The 20,506-nt window shown below is 47.2% G+C and overlaps 1 protein-coding gene across 5 annotated transcripts in view; it reads right to left on the reverse strand.

Annotated features, from left to right (window-relative positions):
• Window positions 1–925: 925 nt before the first annotated feature.
• The window catches only part of Adat1 (adenosine deaminase, tRNA-specific 1), a 33,388-nt gene continuing 13,807 nt past the window's right edge, over window positions 926–20,506 (reverse strand). Inside the window, exons 8-10 of one of the 5 annotated variants that reach the window (NM_013925.5) lie at window positions 20,045–20,144; window positions 14,111–14,197; window positions 8,904–10,550 (exon numbers count right to left, since the gene is read on the reverse strand). In NM_013925.5, the coding sequence (NP_038953.1) occupies window positions 10,412–10,550; window positions 14,111–14,197; window positions 20,045–20,144 (326 nt within the window). In that variant the 3' untranslated portion in view covers window positions 8,904–10,411. Of the gene's footprint in view, window positions 10,551–12,870; window positions 14,198–20,044; window positions 20,145–20,506 lie in introns of those variants that run through there. The other 4 variants (XM_006531075.4, NM_001357186.1, NM_001357185.1 and 1 more) reach the window with 4 other exon arrangements.

Genomic DNA, 20,506 nt, shown 5'->3' on the forward strand with positions numbered 1-20,506 from the left:
CTTTGTAGACCAGGCTAGCCTCGAACTCAAAAATCTGCCTGCCTCTGCCTCCCGAGTGCTGGGATTAAAGGTTTGTACCACCATGCCTAGCTCAAAAAGTTTTTAAAAAGAAAGATGGAAGCCGGGTGTGGTGGCACAAGCCTTTAATCCCAGCACTCAGGAGGCAGAGGCAGGCAGATTCCTGAGTTCGAGGCCAGACTGGTCTACAAAGTGAGTTCCAGGACAGAGAAACCCTGTCTCCAAAACAAAACATTGACACCAAAACTCCCAGCACTCAGGCTGAGGCTGGAGAAGTGCCATAAGTTGAGGCCAGCTTGATCCACAGAGTTGTGTTTTAAAAAAGACAAATACCCAATGGCACAAAGGAAGATGGCTAATGAGAAGTCAGATCCAAAGCAGAACTTACTTCCATAGCTCATGCAACACAGCTAGAAAAACAGTTCACTGTGCCCATGCCAGGAAGTCTGGGAAGCAGGCAGTCCTCACTTTATAGATTAAACGATAAAGCCTAAGTAAGGAGCAAACCCTAACTGTATGCATAACTGCTTTTTAAAGATTTTGAATATCAAAAGAAGCTATGAAAATTGGAACCCAGTGGAACATGACTGCTGAACAGCAGCGTGGTTGTGTGTGGTGCTGGAAGCAGACCCTGGGCCTCAAACTTGCTTCACAGGCTGCCATGGGCCAATCACAGCCCCATTACAGAGTCTGATGTTCTTCTATACCAGCTATAGCCAACTAGAGGACAGAGTAGGAAAAAAAATGTTGTGGGCTGGGGAGATGGGTCAGAGGTTAAGAGCACTGACTGCTCTTCCAGAGGTCCTGAGTTCAATTCCCGGCCACCACACGGTGGCTCACAGCCATCTGTAATGGGTTCCAAAGCCCTCTTCTGGTGTGGTGCTCATATATATAAAGTAAATAAATCTTAAAGAAAAAAATGTTTTACTGCTGGCAGGAGCAAAACCTAGAAACATTTAGAAATAAATTTAACACAGACATTTGAGGAGAAAAATAAGCAAACAGTATTGCAAGGAGGCACAAACAGATCTGGAGTAAAGGATGCGGCATACTTGCATCTGAGTAAAGATGCAGCCACATCAGACATGTGTCATTAATGCCACTTCAATAAAAGTCCCCCAGAAAGTCCAGAATAACAAGGAATGTAAGATACTCGAAGCGGGAGAGACCAGGCCCAGTAGACAAAGGACAACATCAGTAGTAGCAGTAATGAAGAACTAATCCAGCTCTCCAAGGCTGAGACGGGTATGAATCTGAGGTCAGTCTGGTGGGCTCTTGAGAACAGAACAACCCAAAGCTATGGTGTGATACAGAGTAGAACATGAGAAACTGACCGTGTTTACAATATAAACAGCACAGAAGCTGGGGGTACATGGTACATGCCTGAAAATCTAGTCATCCATACAGTCTCCTCCATCACTGCTGGTACCTTGCCTTGCCTGGTAAATGTGTTACTTTGAATTTGTATATGTACATGCAGGTGAGTGTGTGTGTGTGTACTCATGTACATATGGCAGCCAAGGGTCAGCCACCTCAGCTCCTTAGGAGCTATCCACCTCTTGTTTTTTTTCGAGACAGTGTTTCTCTGTAGCCCTGGCTGTCCTGGAACTCACTTTGTAGACCAGGTTGGCCTCGAACTCAGAAATCTGCCTGCCTCTGCCTCCAGAGTGCTGGGATTAAAGGCGTGGGCCACCACGTCCTGCTTACCTCTTTTTGAGACAGGGTGTTTCACTGGGACCTGGACTGGCCCTTTAGGCTTTGCCTACTGGCCAGTGAGCCCGGTGGTCCTCCTGTTTTCCTAGTTGCTGTGGTTACTGGTATGCACAGTCGCACCTAGTTTTATCATGCTTGGCTTTATGTGGGTTCTGGAGACTGAACTCAGGTCTTCCTGTTTGTGTGGTAAGTATCCTATGGGCTTGGGCCATAAACCCAACACTTACATGTTTCATTTCATTGGGTTAAATAAGGTCATTTAGCCGGGCGTGGTAGTGCAACACCTTTGATCCCAGCACTTGGGAGGCAGAGGCAGGCGGATTTCTGAGTTTGAGGCCAGCCTGGTCTACAGAGTGAGTTCCAGGACAGCCAGGGCACACAAACAAAAACGTCATTTTATTATGCAAGTATGTAAAGTAGGTTGAGTGTACCCCCTTGTCCTCTCCTGCCCCCCACCATAGTCTCTTTGTTCTCCCACTTTTGCTTCTACACATATGTGTGTGATTTTGTGTTTCTATACAGCACAGTGGGAGGCAACTGTGCTGTATAGAAACACAAATTTTCCCACAAATGAGAGAAAGCCCTGAACTAATTTTTTATTATTATTATTCCCAGTTGTACCCACCATCCTGCACATGGTATAAATTTTTGTTGTTTTTTAATGGCTGAAAATAATGGACACTGAGGTTGCTTCATCACTCTGCTCCTGTGGACACTACTGTACTAAACACTGATCTGCAAGTACCTCTGCTACACCAACCTGTACTAAACACTGATGAGCCAGTACCTCTGAGCCAGTGACCTGGAGTCTTTCAGTGAACTTGTCAGTTCCCTCAAGCCACCACTGCCTGCACCTCACCAGTTATCTTCCAATTACTGCTCTATGGCCCCTGCTACACCATAAAATCCTGGCCTCCTGGCTGTCGTCTCTGTCCTGTATCTTTGGTATAGAGGACAAGGAGCTCCCGAGGAGTAATGTCTATCCCATGACCTCTCCCCAAGTCTCCAGAGCGCTGAGCTGGCAGGCTAAAGCCATTGTCCCTTGCAGGATGACTCAGATGCACAGTCAGCATCCTCCCAAACCCGCCTGGGCTCTGTCATGTTCTGTCCGCATCTCTACCCTTATAGGATGCCCTCTACCTTACATGCTTCCCCTCAGAACTCCCATATGTGCCACTTGCTAGTCCCTGAGCCTTCCGGGAAGGCAGGTACCCTAGAACACACCACCCAAGGTTACTGTGTCCTCCCCTCCGCTGGGCACTGGCTTCCATCACAGTCGCCTCCCACTGTGCTGTGTTCCCTGCGAAGTCAACGGGTCCGTCATCTTCTAGAGCTAAGGAGCATCGTGGGGAGAGCGTGCGTCTTCCCAGACCTCAGATACAGAGCTCACACCCCTCTCCTTTCCCTCATCCCTGCCTTCTGAGGAGTTCTTCTGAGCAGCATTTGGAGGCAGCCAATAGAAATGCTCCTCTTGGGGGAGGAGGTTTGAGGGTGGGGCTGGGAGGATGGAGGGGCCTGTGATCTGGCCTTAAAGTGAATAATCAATGAAAAAAAAATGCTTCTATTTTAAAAAAAATTCTACATTGGACCGGGTCATAGAAAAGTTTAAAAAGTGCAGCCATTTCTCCTTCTCAAGGAGAAAGAAACTGACAAAACAAAATCCTTGTGGGTGGCTGGGTGACAAAGCCACAGAGTTAAGTAGGAGGATACATGTAGGTCTGTCATCAGTGGCTTCAGTACGTCTTGCTGGGTCCTAGAGTGAAGCAGATGTGGGCAGAGCAGCGCCCACCAGCATGCAGGCACCTGCCTCCACCACCAGGTTTGTCCAGTAGGCTTCCACTGAGGGTAAGCTTTTAGCTCTGTAAGTCTAGACAGCAGATTGGACACAGTTGCTTCTGAGCTGAAGGGCAGACCCAGACTGGAAGCTCCCAAGCACAAATCACTGTCAGTGCAGGAGACAGCCCTCCTCTCAAACCTGTGCTGTATATGACCGAATTTCACCCTCCCAGCCCCGATGCCAGTGCGCGAGGATTCTGACACTCTGAGGATGATTGATTACCTTCCTAGGATCCTAAACCAGTACATCCTAGGGCCACATTCCACTCTAACCCAGTGCCAGACTCACCGGGGGTCTGCTAGGTTAGATGGGGAGGAGGCCTGCCCTTGTATATATTCCACAGGAATGTACGTATGCTTTAGATCTAGCATGGGTCTAGAATGGGTCTGCTTTGGGCATGAAGTACACTCTAGTTTAACGTGAGTTTTGGTTTCTTGAAAATTGGGTTTGTGAGCCTTGCACCAATTTTATACTCCATTGTTTTAGAATTCTGAAGTATTTCAAGCAAAAAACTAAATTCCTGTGGCTATCTATCTACCTACCTACCTAATTTTTTGAGACCGTGTTTCTCTGTGTAGCCCTGGCTGTCCTGGAACTTGCTCTGTAGACCAGGCTGGCCTTTAAATCAGAGATCTGCCTGTTCCTGCCTCCTGAGTGCTGGTGTTAAAGGTGTGAGCCCTCCCTCCCCCGCAGCTATGGCCCTTATCGTAATCTGGTTAGTTGTTATACTAAACTATGGTAAGGGAGGTGCTTCATAAACAACAGATTGATCCCTCATATGTCTGGAAGCCAGGAAGAACAGATTAAATATGTGTATTAATTAGTTAATATGTGGGTTAATTAACAGATTAATTAGCGAGACACAATCCCTGTTTCTCGATGGTCATCTTCTAACTACGTTGTAACTGGTGGGGATCTTTCTGAGGTATTTATTGATTTTATTGAGGCAGAGTCTTGTATGACCCAGGCTGTCCTTGGACAGGGCAGGTACCATTATGGCATCACACCAATCCCATTCCTGAGGGCTCTGCCTGATCTCCCTCAAAGATTCTGTCATGTGCTACCACTGTCATATGGGGAGTTAGGATCACGACCTAAGAACTGCAGAAGGAGACAGACATCAAGGCAGAGCTGGGCTTTCAAGTAGAGTTTGGAAGGTAATATGAATGTTCCCAGCAGAGCTCTTTTCTCTCCCTTCCTCCTCTGCCTGGCCAGTCTCCCAATACAGGAGTTACTGATAAGCTTCTATAGAGAGACATTCCTGACAGCAGTGGTTAGCTGAACAACATTATTACTGCAGGAAGATACCAGTGGGAAGGACAGTTCTCACAAGAGGCAAAAATAAAACCAAAACCAGGAAGATGCTGAACCTGTGTATAGGAGGAATGAATATAAATATCTGGAAGGAGCAGGGTCCTAAGACTTCAAGAAACACTTTTCTTCTCAACGAAACCCAACTCGAGGCAGACGGCACCCAAGGCTAAGCATTCATCTGCTGTCCAGAGAATCGGGGATACCTCCGGGTACATTTCCTCAGCAGTTCCCCCACAGGCTCACTGTAAAGGCCTGCTGCTGAACGGAAGACAGAGCTGGGAAAGGGCTCTGTGATACCGCCCAGTGGCCAGGTTGGTTTCACTGCTGAGGGGCCCACCGTGCCTCCCTTCGAGACACCTCTGGGTTCAAAGCGCATCTCATTCTCCTGGCTGCCTGGACAGATGCCCACCACTGTTTCCATTGTGAGCTCTTCCCTTGGGAATACGGCCAGTTTCAAGGGACGTGTACTTGAGACCAATGTCTGGCAGTTTGGGTTCCTACTTGGAGTGACTTTCCGCCTCTGCCTCCCCCCCGCCCCCCAACCCCCCAGCCTCTGCCACACTTGGACACCGGAAAGCAGTGCCAATCAGACTTGATTTGAAAGGTTGGTTCCTAACCCTTGCTGACTCATCCGAATAAGGGCAAAACAGCAAATCCACACCAGAGTCCCCAGGCTGCTAGATTAACACAAAAGTCCCCCTCCCCTCCCCCCATCACTAGTATAACTGAGGCCATAGGCAGGTCAGAGGGTCACAGCATCAGAGTGTCTTCCATTCAACAGCAGGCCTTTACATTGAGGAAAATTCCCCAGTGCTTTACTTAGGCAATTAAGAGGTTTCTTCTGCCTCCGTTTTTGAGCCAGGGTATTACTCCTTAGCTCTGGATGGACTGAACTCCGTAGGCCACGCTGGCCTTGAACTCAGAGGTATGCCTGCCTCTGCCTCCTATGTGTGAATCTAAGGTATGTAATGCCACACCCCACCCAATTAAGAGATGCTAAAAAGTGGAACTAGGGAAAGCTCTGAGCCAAGTGCTTGCTTAGCATGCGGAAAGATGCTGAGTTTGATTCGCAGCACACAACTTTTTAAAAAAATGAGAAAGCCTACCCTACACTTGAAAACACTTGCGCAGCCTAGTTGCTGGTACTTGCTTTTGTAGAACAGAATGGAGGTCACAAGTCAAAGGTTAAATGCCTTCCCAGCATACAGCTGGTTGTTGGTGGCAGAGTTGGTACTATCATGTCATTTGCATCCATGGCTGTACTCAAATTTATTCTGATTCCAAGTAATAAGGACTTTTTTTCTAACACATTCTAAATTGAGGTATAATTACATTTAAAAAAACAACAAAAAAAAAAGGAGCACAGAAAACTGTAGACCTTCATAAACTTCCACAAGATCTGCATTCCTCTATTTAATACCCTAAGTAAAACCCTGACTGTTGGCCAGGCATGGTAGCACCCATCTGTAACAGCAGTTTGGGGAAACTAGGATGGGAACATCACAGAGTTAGAGGCCAGCGGGGGGCCTCCTCCCAAAACATCACCAAACAAACAAACACTACCAACCAAGCAACGTGTGGTTTTGTTTTTCCTAGTGCAGGAGACTGAAAGTAGCAACTTGCACGCATTACCAAGTGCTGCCTCCCACCCACTGTCCCCAGTCTAAATAAATACTGACTAAAAAGGCTGCCTACTCCAGCTCTGAAGCGTCTCTGACTCATTTCTCTCTGTCCTTTGGGCTACAGGACCACCTGAAAATCATTTGGGATCTACTTGGATGGCTTTACAGGGAAACAGGCTGGTTCAGTTACAGACACAGCTAGTTTTAATTTCGGTTTTTTGGTTTTGCTTTTGTTTCTCAGGATAGAAGGTAGCCCTGAATGTCCTGGAACTAGCTCTGTAGACCAGGCTGGCCTTCAACTTTTATCAGCTGGAATTGAAGGCACGCACCAACACTGCCTAGCTTGCTTTTTTTTTTTTTTTTTTTTTTTTTAATGTTTTTAAAAAGATTTGTGTGTAAAGTCAAGGCAACTATGATTCTGCAAAATGAGGTATACAATGAACTATTCTGCTCAGAAAATACTTTCTCTCCTCGACCTCGGCCTCCCTGGCTCTGAGCTCAGGCACAGTCAGGATGGTGTGGCTGTACATCCGGAGCCTGCCTGGCTCTTTCTGAATCTAGCCACTCCCTTTGGTTAGCCAGCTCAGTGCCTTTGGGAAGGTTTGCTTGGGCTCCTGAACAAACACACACACACACACACACACACACACACACACACACACACACACACACACACACACACACACACACACACAGACACGATACACAAGTTCTGGTTTTATTGGTGGCAGGATGGCTGTTGTTTAGAAACTGGAAAACTCTGGCTTAGGAACCTTGTTCTAGGTCTGGGTGGAGGCAGCTTTCCAGCAGCCACAGACACAAGCAGGTCAGACAGGGGGCCTGCACCTCTCCAGCTGGCAACCAGGGCAGCCCCTTCTTCTCCACAGCAACTTCCTCAGTGAGCTCATGCCTGGCACTGGGGAATCCATAAAGCATGGCATTTGACGTGGCATCCCTCCATCCTGAAGAAGAACTATGTGCGCACACAGGTGGTGGCAGACACGGCTGAATCAGATTAGGTTCTGAAAATTCTGAGGAAAACTCTCTCTCTCTCTCTCTCTCTCTCTCTCTCTCTCTCTCTCTCTCACACACACACACACACACACACACACACACACACGCAGAGTCATAACATTAGACCCTATTTAGGCACACACGTAAATGTAATCTTTCCTCCAGAGCCAAATTTGCCTTTTTTTTTTTTAGTTGAAGACACAATTTTGTGGAATTACGCATGGGTTAGAGTTGCTGTTCCAATTCCTGTGCAGCTTCATTTCTGAGGGGCTTCTAGTTTTTCTACAGTTTAAAATATAAAATCCTTCACATTAATTAAAAAAGACCCCTGGGTGGGGTAGCACTGGTGGTTGGGCTGGAGCATTTGCCTACCATATGGAAGGCCCTTCCTAGTTTCTCTGATGAGATGGGGCAAAGGGTCCTGCTGGCCGTCCTGTTCCTGGTGGTGGTCTATGGGCACCAGTGGAGTGGATGGATGGGGAGTGGGGACACGCATGAATGTCCTCATATTCTCTGATTTTACCAAAGAAACCAGGTTTGCTGCAGCCAGGGCCCAGAGAGGACACAGGAGGGACACAGGTCAAATGATAATCAGAGCCACCTTTTCTCTAGAGGTCTTCATGGGTTTGGCCCAAGGCTCACACTGGACAATGTTGCCTGACTGAGGATAAACAGGATACGTGGGATAACTTATGGAGAGGGCTGCTTTCTGGCTTGGGATTTTAGGAAGATAAGGAGTTCCAGGGCAGCCTAGGTTTCAGAAGACACAGTCTGAGACCAAGCAAGCAAGCAAGCAAGCACTTGCCAGGATTACAGAGATGTGATGTTAAGGCATACATACAATTCTAAACTTTTCTTTTTTGGGGCTTTATGAGACAGGGTTTCTCTGTCTCTGACAGACAGCTTTGGCTGACATGGAACTCCAAGTGTTGGCATTAGAGGCATGCACCCCAACCCCCCAGTGTAAACTTGGGTTTTAAGAGCATAAACTAGGATGCAGGCTGTTGGATGTTTAAATACCACCTTTAGCGCTTTGAGACAGTAAGTGAAGCTCAAGGGAAGTTGCCTTTAGTGGTTAGCCTTCAGTGTTTTCTACCCAGATGCCAGTGACTAAGGGTGTGAGTAAACTTGACAGATTATAACTTTAGGAGTAAAAATATATTACTCTTTGAGACCCTTTCTTCCTACTGGGTTTGGGTTGCCTTGTCTAGTCTTACTGCAACTTGCTAGGCCATGGTTGGTTGATATCCACTGGAGGCCTGCCCTTTTCTGAAGAGAAATGGAGGAGTGGATGGGGGTAGGGGAAGGTGAGGTGGGGGAGGAAGGACTAGGAGGAGAGGGGAGGGGAAAGTGCAGTCAGGATGTGAAATAAGTAATTAAAAAATGTTACTACTTCACATTTAATTCAAGTCTTTATAATATAAAAATCTCATAAAAGAACACTGCATGGTGGCACACAACTTTAATCTCAGCACTCAGGAGGCAGAGGCAGGCAGATCTCTGCATTTGAGGCCAGCCCGGTCTACAAAGTGAGTTCCAGGATAGCCAGAGCTACACAGAGAAACCCTGTGTGGAAAAACAAAGCAAAGCAAAGCAAAGCAAAGCAAAACAAAACAAAACACTATAAACCACAGTGACATTGAGTAGCAAGCAGAGCTTCTGCTTCCAGGTGGGAATAAGCTGAGTGCTCTCTCCTAGGTGACAGTTAAACAGGGTTAGCTGCTACGTCGTTTGCTGATTTGTTGTAGGAAATTAAGGCATTTGGGAACTGAGTTAAAAAGAAAACAATTTAGTCAGAACAGGAACCTGGTAAGATTGCTCAGCTGATACAGCTGCTTACTGCCACACACACACCGTGACAGTGTGCCCCCCCCCCCACCGTGACAGTGTGGCCCACACACACACACCTCGACAGTGTGGCCCACACAGATAAAGACACTAAAGACAATCAAACCAGGCATTTGCCTCATGTGGTTTTGTGCAGGCTGGAGCCTTCATTCTTGGCTGGCTGTCTCTGTGTGGTAGGAAAAGACGGTGGCTACTGGCAGTTACAAGACTATAGTGGACCTCATGACATTGCTCAGAAGAGAATCCAGGAAGCAAAGTTTGAGGTGACACTTAGAGGCAGAGGTGGGAAGATCAGAGTTCAAGGTCACCCTTGGCTTCATGTTGAGTTCAAGGCCAGGCTGGGCTATAGAGAGAGGGATCCGGTCTCAAGCAAAAGGTAGAAGGGAGGGGGAGGGGAAGGGGGAAAGGGAAAGGAGAGAAAGAGAAAGAGGGGTGGGGAATGATGGTGGCTTCAAAGTGAGACTGTCTCAAAACCAAAACCCAAACCCAAACCCAAACCAACCAACCTTTCTTGGTAAGTCTGAGAACAGAGCTTTCCGAGGCTAGTCCTGTGCTGAGCCTGATGGTAAAGCTAACTCCAACCATGTCTAGTTGCTGAGGACTGGGAAGTGATGATGGTTACAAAGGAAGGCTGCAAACAGGAAATACATGGTTTTCATGAGTCCGGGAGAGGCTATAAAGCTTCCAGCACCCTAAGATGATTTCAGCCCAATGCGTCCTTGCTGAATCAATGTAAGGAGATCTACACCAGAGCTGCTGCAGGCTACTTTAAAAGCATCTGATGCTGTATTTTAAAGAACCAATAAAACACAATTGAAGGCAGCCATCAAGAGCATTACTGAGAGGCTATTTTAGCACGGAGCTGCTCCAGTCAAGTATAGATTGCTGAGGTTCTGCGGTCCATTTATGACACCAGAGAGGTGCAGCGAGCGCTCTGGGAGAAGGCAGCTCATTCTCCTGGGATTTAACCACCAGAAAAGCAGAGGTTCGTTCAGCATGAAGGGAGAGGCAGACCGATACGAAGGGTCCTGATACCAGCAAGAGTTCATTTAAATTGGTGGTAGTCGGGTGGGTTTCTGATCCAGGACGCAAACGGCTGTATCCTGCGGAGGGCACCCCAGGCTTCCTGGTAGGCGGACGCAGCATCCTTGTACTCCTGATAGGTGTCCAGCTTCTTCGTTACCCTAATGCACACATGCCATCAAGCACAGTCCTGACTGAGTGCTCGCCCACCCTCAGAGCGACGGAGCGGCAGGGGAGGAGCAGAGGGAGCACTCTGTCCCTCCACTCCACAGGGAGTGCATGTTAAAGCAACACAGGCTTAAGCAGGTTAGAATCACACAACACTGGCTTTGTATGGCCCGTGTACAATCAGATCAAAGCTTTCTTTTCTCTGTGGTGCTGAGGATCACAGAGTTTCGTGTACACTGGACGGTCTCCTCCTCCTGTAATCGAGCTGTCTACCCCAGCCCTGACTTAGGGTTTCTACCAGAGGTCCTAGAGACGAAAACCTTGACGGTTTTTTATGCTAAGGACATGACATGACACCTCCACTCTCCTGCTATGTGCTGCAGCTGACATCCTTTAGCCTCTCAGGTGGAAAATGCCCCGTACTCTGAGTAGCTGTAATTCTGAGGAGATTTTCTTTAGATTTGGACCAGGACCAAAATGTGGGTGGGAGTGCTCTGAGTCCTTGTCTTGGCCTTGAGTTCTGCCCTGGCTTTGTGGTGTGAGCTGGAACTCTCCAGTGTCTGTTTAGCTCTCACTCTTTCATCCCCTTCAGTACTGGAGCCAGTTCATCACTTTGGGCTGGGCGGGTGGCTCAGCCGGCAGGGTGCTTGCTGATCAGCACAAAGCTCTGCCTTTGATCCTCGGAACTGAGCAAGCCGGGTGTGGAGCATACTCCTAATCCTAGCCCTTGGAGGCAGAGACAGGAGGAAGGCACTGCCGAGGTCATCCTTGGCTATGTAGCAATTTGAGGCTCCTTGGCCTCAGGAGACACTAACTCAAAGGGGGTATTTTTTTTTTCTTTCTTTCTTTTTTTTTTACTTTCTAGCTCATTACCCTGCCTGCCTTTAGCAAGAATCCTACTTAGTATACGTCTACTAAGAATTACTCTAGCCTAGCTTTGAAATTAGCTTAGAAGGCAGAGGCAGGCGGATTTCTGAGTTTGAGGCCAGCCTGGTCTACAAAGTGATTCCAGGATAGCCAGGGCTATACAGAGAAACCCTGTCTCAAAACAAAACAAAACAAAACAAAACAAAAATTAGCTTAGAATTTTTTTTTTCCATTCTGCTCCTGGCTCAAAGTCTCCACTTGTTCATGTACTTGGGAGCTGAGCCCAGTTTCTTTCCCCTCCAATAGTCCTCTTTACCATCTTTCAAAACGTCTGAAGAAATCTTTCTTTACTACTTCTGCAGCACATTCTTCTCATTCACAGAAGATATTTTTGTTTGTTTGTTTGTTTGTTTTGAGACAGGGTTTCTCTGTATAGCCCTGGCTGTCCTGGAACTCACTTTGTAGACCAGGCTGGCCTCGAACTCAGAAATCCACCTGCCTCTGCCTCCCAAGTGCTGGGATTAAAGGCGTGCGCCACCACGCCCGGCAGAAGATATTTTTTTAATTAAAAATTTTATTTTATGCCTGTGAGCGTTTTGCCTGCGTGTCTGCCTGTGCAGCACGCTTGTGCCCCATGCTCATGGTGCGCAGAAGAGGGCGTTAGATCCCCTAGAACTGCAGTGAGCCCCCAGACCTGAGTCCTGGGACTTGGACTCTGGAGGAGGAGCCAATGATCTTAACTACTGAGTCATCATCTCTTCAGCCAGACTCCCCGGAGAGTTTTATAAATAAAATTTGTTACTGGTTGTTAAAACCAACTAAACTATAAGCCAGGCCTGGGCCAAGCACTTTACATGCAGCATTTTCACTTATATTCTTCTCAGCGATCCTGTGACATGGCTAATTATTATTATTATTTTTTAAAGATTTATTTATTTATTATATGTAAGTACATTGTAGCTGCCCTCAGACACTCCAGAAGAGGGAGTCAGATCTCGTTACGGATGGTTGTGAGCCACCATGTGGTTGCTGGGATTTGAACTCCTGACCTTCGGAAGAGCAGTCGGGTGCTCTTACCTACTGAGCCATCTCACCAGCCCCGACATGGCTAATTATTATTAATTTTCTTACCATCGAATAACCAAGACTCTGATAATCAGTCTTCATTGTCAACTAGATTGGATTGAATCACCATGGAAACTAACCTCTGGGCATGTCCGTGAGGGTGCTGCTTTCTGGGAAGGTCTGACTCAGGTGGGAAGGCCCACCCTGGATGTGGGCAGTGCCACACGTGGGCTGGGGTCCCAGACAACAAAAGGAAAAGTGGAGCTGACCACCCATGCTCCTCTGCTTCCTAATTCTGGATGCAGTATAAGCTGCCACCTCACCTTCCTGCCACTGTGGACTGTCCCCTCCAACTGTGAACCAAAAAAGTCACCCTTAAGTGGTGTTTACCAGGTCCTTTTTTATTACAACAACAACAAAGATAACATACAGAGGCTTGCCTTACTAATGTATTTTATCCTGTTTCTTCACTCCTGTTCTTCTTCTTTTTTTTTTTTTTTTGGTTTTTCGAGACAGGGTTTCTCTGTGTAGCCCTGGCTGTCCTGGAACTCACTCTGTAGACCAGGCTGGCCTCAAACTCAGAAATCTGCCTGCCTCTGCCTCCCGAGTGCTGGGATTAAAGGCGTGCGCCACCACTGCCCGGCTTTCACTCCTGTTCTTTACTCTTATTATTGATTATTAATTATATTATGTGTAAGGTCGTTTTTCTTACCTGAGTACCATGCGTATGCAGTGTCTGGGGAGGCCTGAATATGGTGTCAGACTCCCTGGGATTGAGGTTACAGATGGTTGTGAGCCACTATGTGGGTACTGGGAGGTGAACCTGGGTCCTCTGCAAGAGTAGCCAGTGCTCTTCTTAGCTTCTGAGCCATCTCCCCTATTTTATTATGTTTAATTGTGTCTGTCTGTATGTATGTGTGTATGCATGTATGTGTGTATGCGTGTATGTGTGTATTCGTGTATGTGTGTATGTGTGTATGTGTGCACGCTCACATGATGGTACAGGAGTGCGGTGGAGGATACAGGCTCCTGGGGAGAAGACCACAGGTGGACAGAGACTATGCTTCTTGCAGTAAGTACTGATTTCAGTTTTATTTTAGTAAGTTTTGTTAGTGAAGAGGAGGAGGAGGCATGAATTGATAATTTCAGACTATGCTCCTATAGCTCATCACAGAGGCCTTGGCTTCCATCCCAGCATCCTGTCAGCCAATCAGGCAAATGATAAAATGGGGGAAAAAAACCAAAAACCCACCACCACCACCACCAAAACCAGTGCTGTCATCCTGGCACGTGGGAGGCGGAAGCCGGCAAACTGCTCTGGGTTTGAGCTTAAGCTGGCGTAAACTGTGAGTTTTCGTTTCAGGCCAACCTGAGCAATGAGATCCTATCTCAAATCAAGTAAATAAATGTGTAAGATGAAAACCCAACCTTCCCCTTCCCCTTCCTGCATGAACAGCCTTTCCTCTAACTGACCCTGACACAAATCTGACAACTTCCCATTCTCTCTGGGTAAGCAGTAAGCACCCACTGGCTCACTGAGCCTAATAAGCTCACCAAACATAAGCTAGAACCAGAGGAGAAATCTTTACAGACAGGAGGACAGAGGGACAGACAATATCACCTGATGGAGTCTGGCTGCTCGTCATCTGCAATGCTGCTCAGCAGCTTCTGGAATGATCTAAAGAGTTCCACCTTGCTGATTCGGGATCTGTTCAGAAAAAAGGAGGAAAGATCACTTCCAGTTGAGCAGGAACCAGGACTCATCACAGCGCTCACCTGAATAAAGTGGCCTAGCAGAATCTATACACAAACAATTAACCAGGGCTATACAGAGAAACCCTGTCTCAAAAAACCAAAACAAACAAACAAAAAACTTCTGCTGAGACCCTACAGCTGAGACGCAGTCTCCTGGGGCCGAATTATTATAACTAAATACTAGGCACATGTTCATAAAGCCCCAGTTAATTAATTACTACTCAGAAAATTATTACACGAACAAAGTCACCCCTAGGCCTTCTGCATTATATGTTACAGTTGTTTAACTTGGTCTTCTTGGACTCCTAACAGCAGGAGCAGGGGCTGTTTCTGACTCTTTGGTCAGCTTTTGGGACCTTTCTCTCATACTGGGTTGCCTTGTCCAGCCTTAATAAGAGGGAAGGTGCCCAGTCTTACTGCAACTTGCTATGCCATGGTTGGTTGATATCCACGGGAGCCCTGCCCTTTTTTCAAGAGAAACTGAGGGGTGGATGGGGGTGGGGGGAAAGGAGGTTGCGAAAGGAGACAGGGAAGAGAGGAGGGCGGGGAAACTGCAGTCAGGATGTAAATAAGAAGAAATTAAAGGGCTGGAAAGATGGCTCAGTGGTTAAGAGCACTGACTGCTCTTCCAAAGGTCCTGTGTTCAATTCCCAGCAACCACATGGTGGCTCACAACCATCTATAATGGGATCTGATGCCCTCTTCTGGCATGTCTGAAGACAGCTACAATGTACTCATATACATAAAATAAATAAATGCTTTAAAAAAAGAAAAAATATAATTAAAATAATACATTAAAAAAGAACAGTCACCTATTAAACATTAGAAAGAACATATTCAATGGTAAAGGCAACAAAATGTTCACTTTTCATATACCTAGCAATTTTACTATGAATATAATTTTATCAGTTGGCTATATGTGTTGACTAATAAAATAATTAATCTCAGTCAAGACTTCAGATTGAAAAATATTTGCTTGTTTTTGCCTCCTGAGTGTTGGGACTGAAAGTGTGTACTACCAAACCTGGTGTATTACTGAGTATCAACGAAGCATATGGGAACATTTCATGCACAAGAAACTTCTACCATGTCACACTCTATGTCCTGGAGATCCACGTCAAGGCTCAACAGGCCACCCAGCTGACTAGAAGGAGGCCTATGGGGATCTATTTAGCACTGTTATGGCAACACAATGCAAAGGCAGGTGCAGAGTCTAATGCCCTCTTGGGAGGACACCTGGGAAGGTTCTCGACAATCCGTTCCCTGGAGAACCAAGAGGAACTCTGAAGGGGTTTTCCTGCTTAAGTCATCTCATTGGTAACGGTAAGATGTTGCCCACACATACTCGGCACTCGGGCTAAGGCCGGGTCCAGACCAGAGCCTTTCGGGCTATGCTGTCAGCAGCTCATTCCCCACACCAAGAGGTATGTTTATAAGGCAAATTAGTCTGGGAGCATAGCTCATGATGGATGACTGCTAGCCTGCACACGGGCCTGGCTTGGATAGGGTGGACGGCCAGAAACCTGTTCTGTTTGGAAGCTTGCTCTAGTAAAGCAAGCCTTGCCTTAGGTTTTATTCCACAGCAGGACATGAAAGAAAGAAAACTAAATTCAAGACTTCAAAGCCCTAGCCAGAACGTTTATTCAAGGTCCATGATTCATGCGGCTTGCTAGTTAGGAGGGCTTTTAGGGCTTAGAGCAAAGAACAAAGGAACCAACTAGCCATAAAGATAGGGAAGACATACAAGAATGTCCGGACTGGCCTGGCGCCTCCCTATCTCCCGCCCTTCTGACCTAAGCTAAATGTTAACCAGATGCTCTGCTGTTACCTCAATCTGTACGTACAGTCTGCTGATGTTAAAATGAACCAATCATGTGAAACCGCGCCAATTCCTCCCCCAGCCCCAGCCCCTTTTCTATAAATACCCCTAGCTTTTGAGCCACATGGTCGAATCCACTGCCTCCTGCGTGAGATACGTTTCGACCCGGAGCTCCGCCATTAAACTACCTCGTGTATTTCCATCAAGAAGGTCTCTCGTGATTCTTTGGGTGCACGCCAAATCGGGACTTGAGTGGGGGTTTCCCCACTAGGTTCTTTCAGACACAGTAACCACATGAGTAATGCTTTCAGGAGAGCTATGCTCGGTAGAAACTACTGAATTACCTGAGGACCCGAAGGAAGACTTTTTCTAAGTGGCTGCTGCTGGCTGCTGCTTTCTAAGAGACCTGGGTCCTTTTAGCAGAGAGAACCACATGCAAGGACAGGAAGCCCTTCCCTGTGGGTTAACACTGCTGATTATTGCAAAAGAAAGCACAGGGGCTTTTAGATTATTTTATTTCATTTATTTTTCTTTCTTTCTTTCTTTCTTTCTTTCTTTCTTTCCTTCCTTTTTTTTTTTTTAATATTTCATCTGGGAGTTGGGGGAGAGGGATTTAATTTGATTAAAATATACTGTATGAAATTCTCAAAGAATTAATAAAAACACTACTACTTAAAAATGTCAATGCATGGTGGTGGTGGTGGCTCATGCCTTCAATTCCATCACTGGGGAGGCTAGCCTGGTCTACAGAGCAAGTTCTAGGAGAGCCAGGGCTACACAGAGAAACCCTGTCTCCAAAAAGCCAAAACAGGCTGGGCAGTGTTGGCGCCGGGCAGCAGAGGAAGGTGGATCTCTGGAGTTTGAGGTCACCTTGGACTACAGAGTGAGGTCCAAGAAGGTAAAGGCTTTTACACTGAGAAGTTCTGTCTCCACAAACAAACAAAAAACAAAGACATCTCAAAAAAAAAAAAAAAAATCCCTCATCTGACATCTCCCTGTCGCCCATACTTAAGTAGCTTGAAAATAAAACCTCTCACCTGGGCTGGTGAGGTGGCTCAGGAGGAAGGTGCTGGCTGCTCAGAGTGATGACCCGTCCAGGTTGGATTTCTGGCCTCTGTACATGTACTATGGCATGTGTAAATGTGTGCACATTCATGTGCTATGGGATATGTGAGTGCATGCATAGGTGCATACAAAACAAACAAACAAACAATGTATGAATGTAGTTAAAATCTCTCAGCCCGGGTTGGTGAGATGGCTCAGCAGTCCAGAGTGCATATTGGCTTTACAGAGGACCTCAACTCGGTTCTCAGTACCAGAGTCTGGTGGCTCCACCTCCTCATTCAGCAGCCCCTGGCCTCTGTGGTCATCTTCACCCAAGTGTAGACTCTCACACACACACACACACACACACACACACACACACACACACACGTAAAAACAAACAAGCAAACCCCCCTGCTCATCCTTTTCAGTGAGCTGTTTCGTGATCTTTCCAGAATATTCTAGTGTCTCAATGGACACAGAGGCTGTTTTTCTTCGGGATAAAGAGAATTAGCCTCTACTATGCAGAGTAAAAACCAAGCTTCTTAACATGAGCATCTTTTATGAGGTTATTGGTATTTCCCATTGTTTTACACACTCCCTTCTTGAGTCTAACAATGCCATCTGAGGTCCCCAGAGAGTCCAGAGGGGGCCTCACAATGCATTCACTTAGGGATGAGCGGTGAGGGGCCTGCTTCTTCTAGCAGCTGCTGGTCCTAGGATAGAGTGAGCTGGAATCCCTGTACCAGTAATGTTCAAAGGTCATTAGGTGGCTACAAGGGAAATCAATTTTGCAAAATGCCATTTCGCTCAGTTCTGACACTGCTTAACTTTGCTTTACAGTTGGCAAGTAAGCTGGGAGAGGCTGAGTGCTTTGCCTAGTTACCCCTGGGAGAAATGGTACCAGGGTCTGATACTGGCCCCTTCAGTCCCCAAGGTTTTGCTGCCCTGCAGAGTCTTCCTTCTAATTCATATTCTGTCTGTCAGTCAGTCTGTCTGTCTCTATCCTTATCTTGCAGATAAGGATTAAGTTCTCAGCCTGCCTACTGTCATGCTCCCACTATGATGGTCTTGGACTCACCCTCTGAGACCTAAGCTGCCATTAAAAGCTTCCTCCTGTGGGTTGCCCTGGCCATGGTGCTTGGTCACAGCAGGAGAAAAGTAACTAAGACAAGTGGTCTACCCACGAACTCTCGTTGAACAGATAAAAGAACATTGCAGCCCACAGAACAGCTGGCCTTGCCCCCAACTCATACAGACAATAGGGTTAGAAGGTGACACACTCCAGGTCACACAGGGAACACTGACACACTGTGACAGGCTGGAGAGCTGCACCATAGCACTGGAGAGGTGATCCTCCTGATTCAGGGGGTAGCGGTAGCTGAGTTGGCCTCTAGAAGTGTGAGGGTAAAGACTCTAAGAGAAGCCACAGTCAGCAGAGTGGGGGCCAAAGAGGAGACTGAGTCAGTCCCAAACAGATCCAGAGCACAGCAGGAAACCCGCCCCTCTACCACAGGAAACACAAGAAACAAAGCACAGACCTTTGTAACCCTGATTCCTTAGATAAGCAACCAAAGGTACAGCCAAGCAAAAGAGAAAGTACATAAATTTGACCTTATTAAAATTCAAAACTTTTGTGCAGTAAAAGGCGCTATCAAAACAGGGAGCAGCAGAGAGGACTCAGTGGTTAGGAGCACTGGCTGCTCTGCCGAATCCTGGTTCAATTCCCAGCACTCTCAAGATGGCTCTCAAAACTGTAACTCTAGTTCCAGGGACTCTGACACCCGTTTCTGGCCTCTGTGAGCACTGCACACACATAGTGCCCAGACATATATGGAGGAAAAAGACCTACACACATAAAGTAAAATGAACAAAATCCTTTTTAAAAAAGTAAAAAGGGCTGGGTCTGGAGGCACATGCCTAGGTGGGAGGATCTCTGTGAGTTCAAGGCCAGCCTGGTCCATAGAGACCTGAGTTTGGTCCTTGGGATCCACAAGGTGGAAGAGGAGAACTGAACCCCACAAAATGTATTCTGACCTCCACACGGTCCCCCAAAATACATGGATGTAATTTAAAAATTAAAAATAAAGACAAATCAGTTACAGAATGGGCAAGGAACGAGAGCAGATATTTCTCCAAAGAAGACTACAAATGGTTAGCAAGCACACAGCACATAAAAGATGCCCGTAGTATCAGTGACTGGGAAATGCAGAGCGAAACAAGGAGCAGCCCTTCAGACCTGACAGCAATCACAAGCGTGGGGCAGGATGCAAGGCAGCTGGGGCTCCTCTCCAGGGTTCGTGGGAATGGCCATGGCACAGGTGCTGGGAAGATGGTTCACTCATCCTAAAAAGCTAGCCATGTGGTAACCACATGGCCCGCTATTTCACTGGTATGTGTGTTCCCTAGGAGGAATTACAGCATACAAGACAGGTACCTGGTTGTTCACACCAGCACCATTTGTAATAGCAGCCTGGAGCAGAACGTCCCCAAGGCCTCACTGAAGAGAGGAGAGGCCAATGAGGGGTAAGCAAGCTGCTCACCCATGCAGTGAACATGGCGCCAGTGCACACAGCGAGTGCGCTGTGAGACATGTTGGGTAGGTGAGGCAGACACAGAGGACCATGGGGAAACCACGGGGAAACCACGGGAAAGGGCTGCATTTATAGGAAGTATCCAGAAGACAGAAACAGAGAAAGTAAGTGTAGCAAAGGAGGGATTTCCAAGGGCCAAGGAGGAGGAGGATGTGAGGGAGGAGGAGGAGGGGGAGGAGGGGGAGGAGGAGGAGGAGGAGGAGGAGGAGGAGGAGGAGGAGGAGGAGGAGGAGGAGGAGGAAAGAGTAATTAGTTTCCTTTTGGGGGAAATGAAAAAGTCTCAGAATTGGATAGGAAGGGTTGAATTCATAGCTACCCTCTCCCCAGCCCCAGAAAGCTGTACCTGGCCCTAGGGCTTCCAATCTCTTTCTTTGTTGTTCCCTGTGGAAAACCATTGGCTGTAACATCCAAGGGCTGCTGAGGGACAGCGCTCCAGCTGATAGCTAGGAAGAGAGGAATCCTGGGGTTAAAACCTGGCCAGAGGCTTCTCTCGGCAGTGGGCAGCAGGTAGAACAGAGCTAGAACTGGTCAAAGTGCAGAGTTAATGTCCACTCAGTGTAGCCCCGAATGGGACAACTGCATCAATCCCCACTTCCAAGGCTCGGGGCGCACAGCAGTGGAAGAACGAACGACAGAGCTGGGGGGAGGGGGACAGGCTGGGAAATGTTCTCTGGACAGTTATGGCTGCCTCGCCAGCGTAGCCATGGTTATCTGCAAAATATCCAGCCAAGCTGAGTCAACATTTGTTCAGACAGCACTAACTGGAGACCGGGGGCTACAAAAAGTGCAAGCAAACCCCAAGCCG

Source organism: Mus musculus, chromosome 8 (genome assembly GCF_000001635.26).
Source record: "Mus musculus strain C57BL/6J chromosome 8, GRCm38.p6 C57BL/6J".
In the NCBI taxonomy this organism is placed as follows: Eukaryota; Metazoa; Chordata; class Mammalia; order Rodentia; family Muridae; genus Mus; species Mus musculus.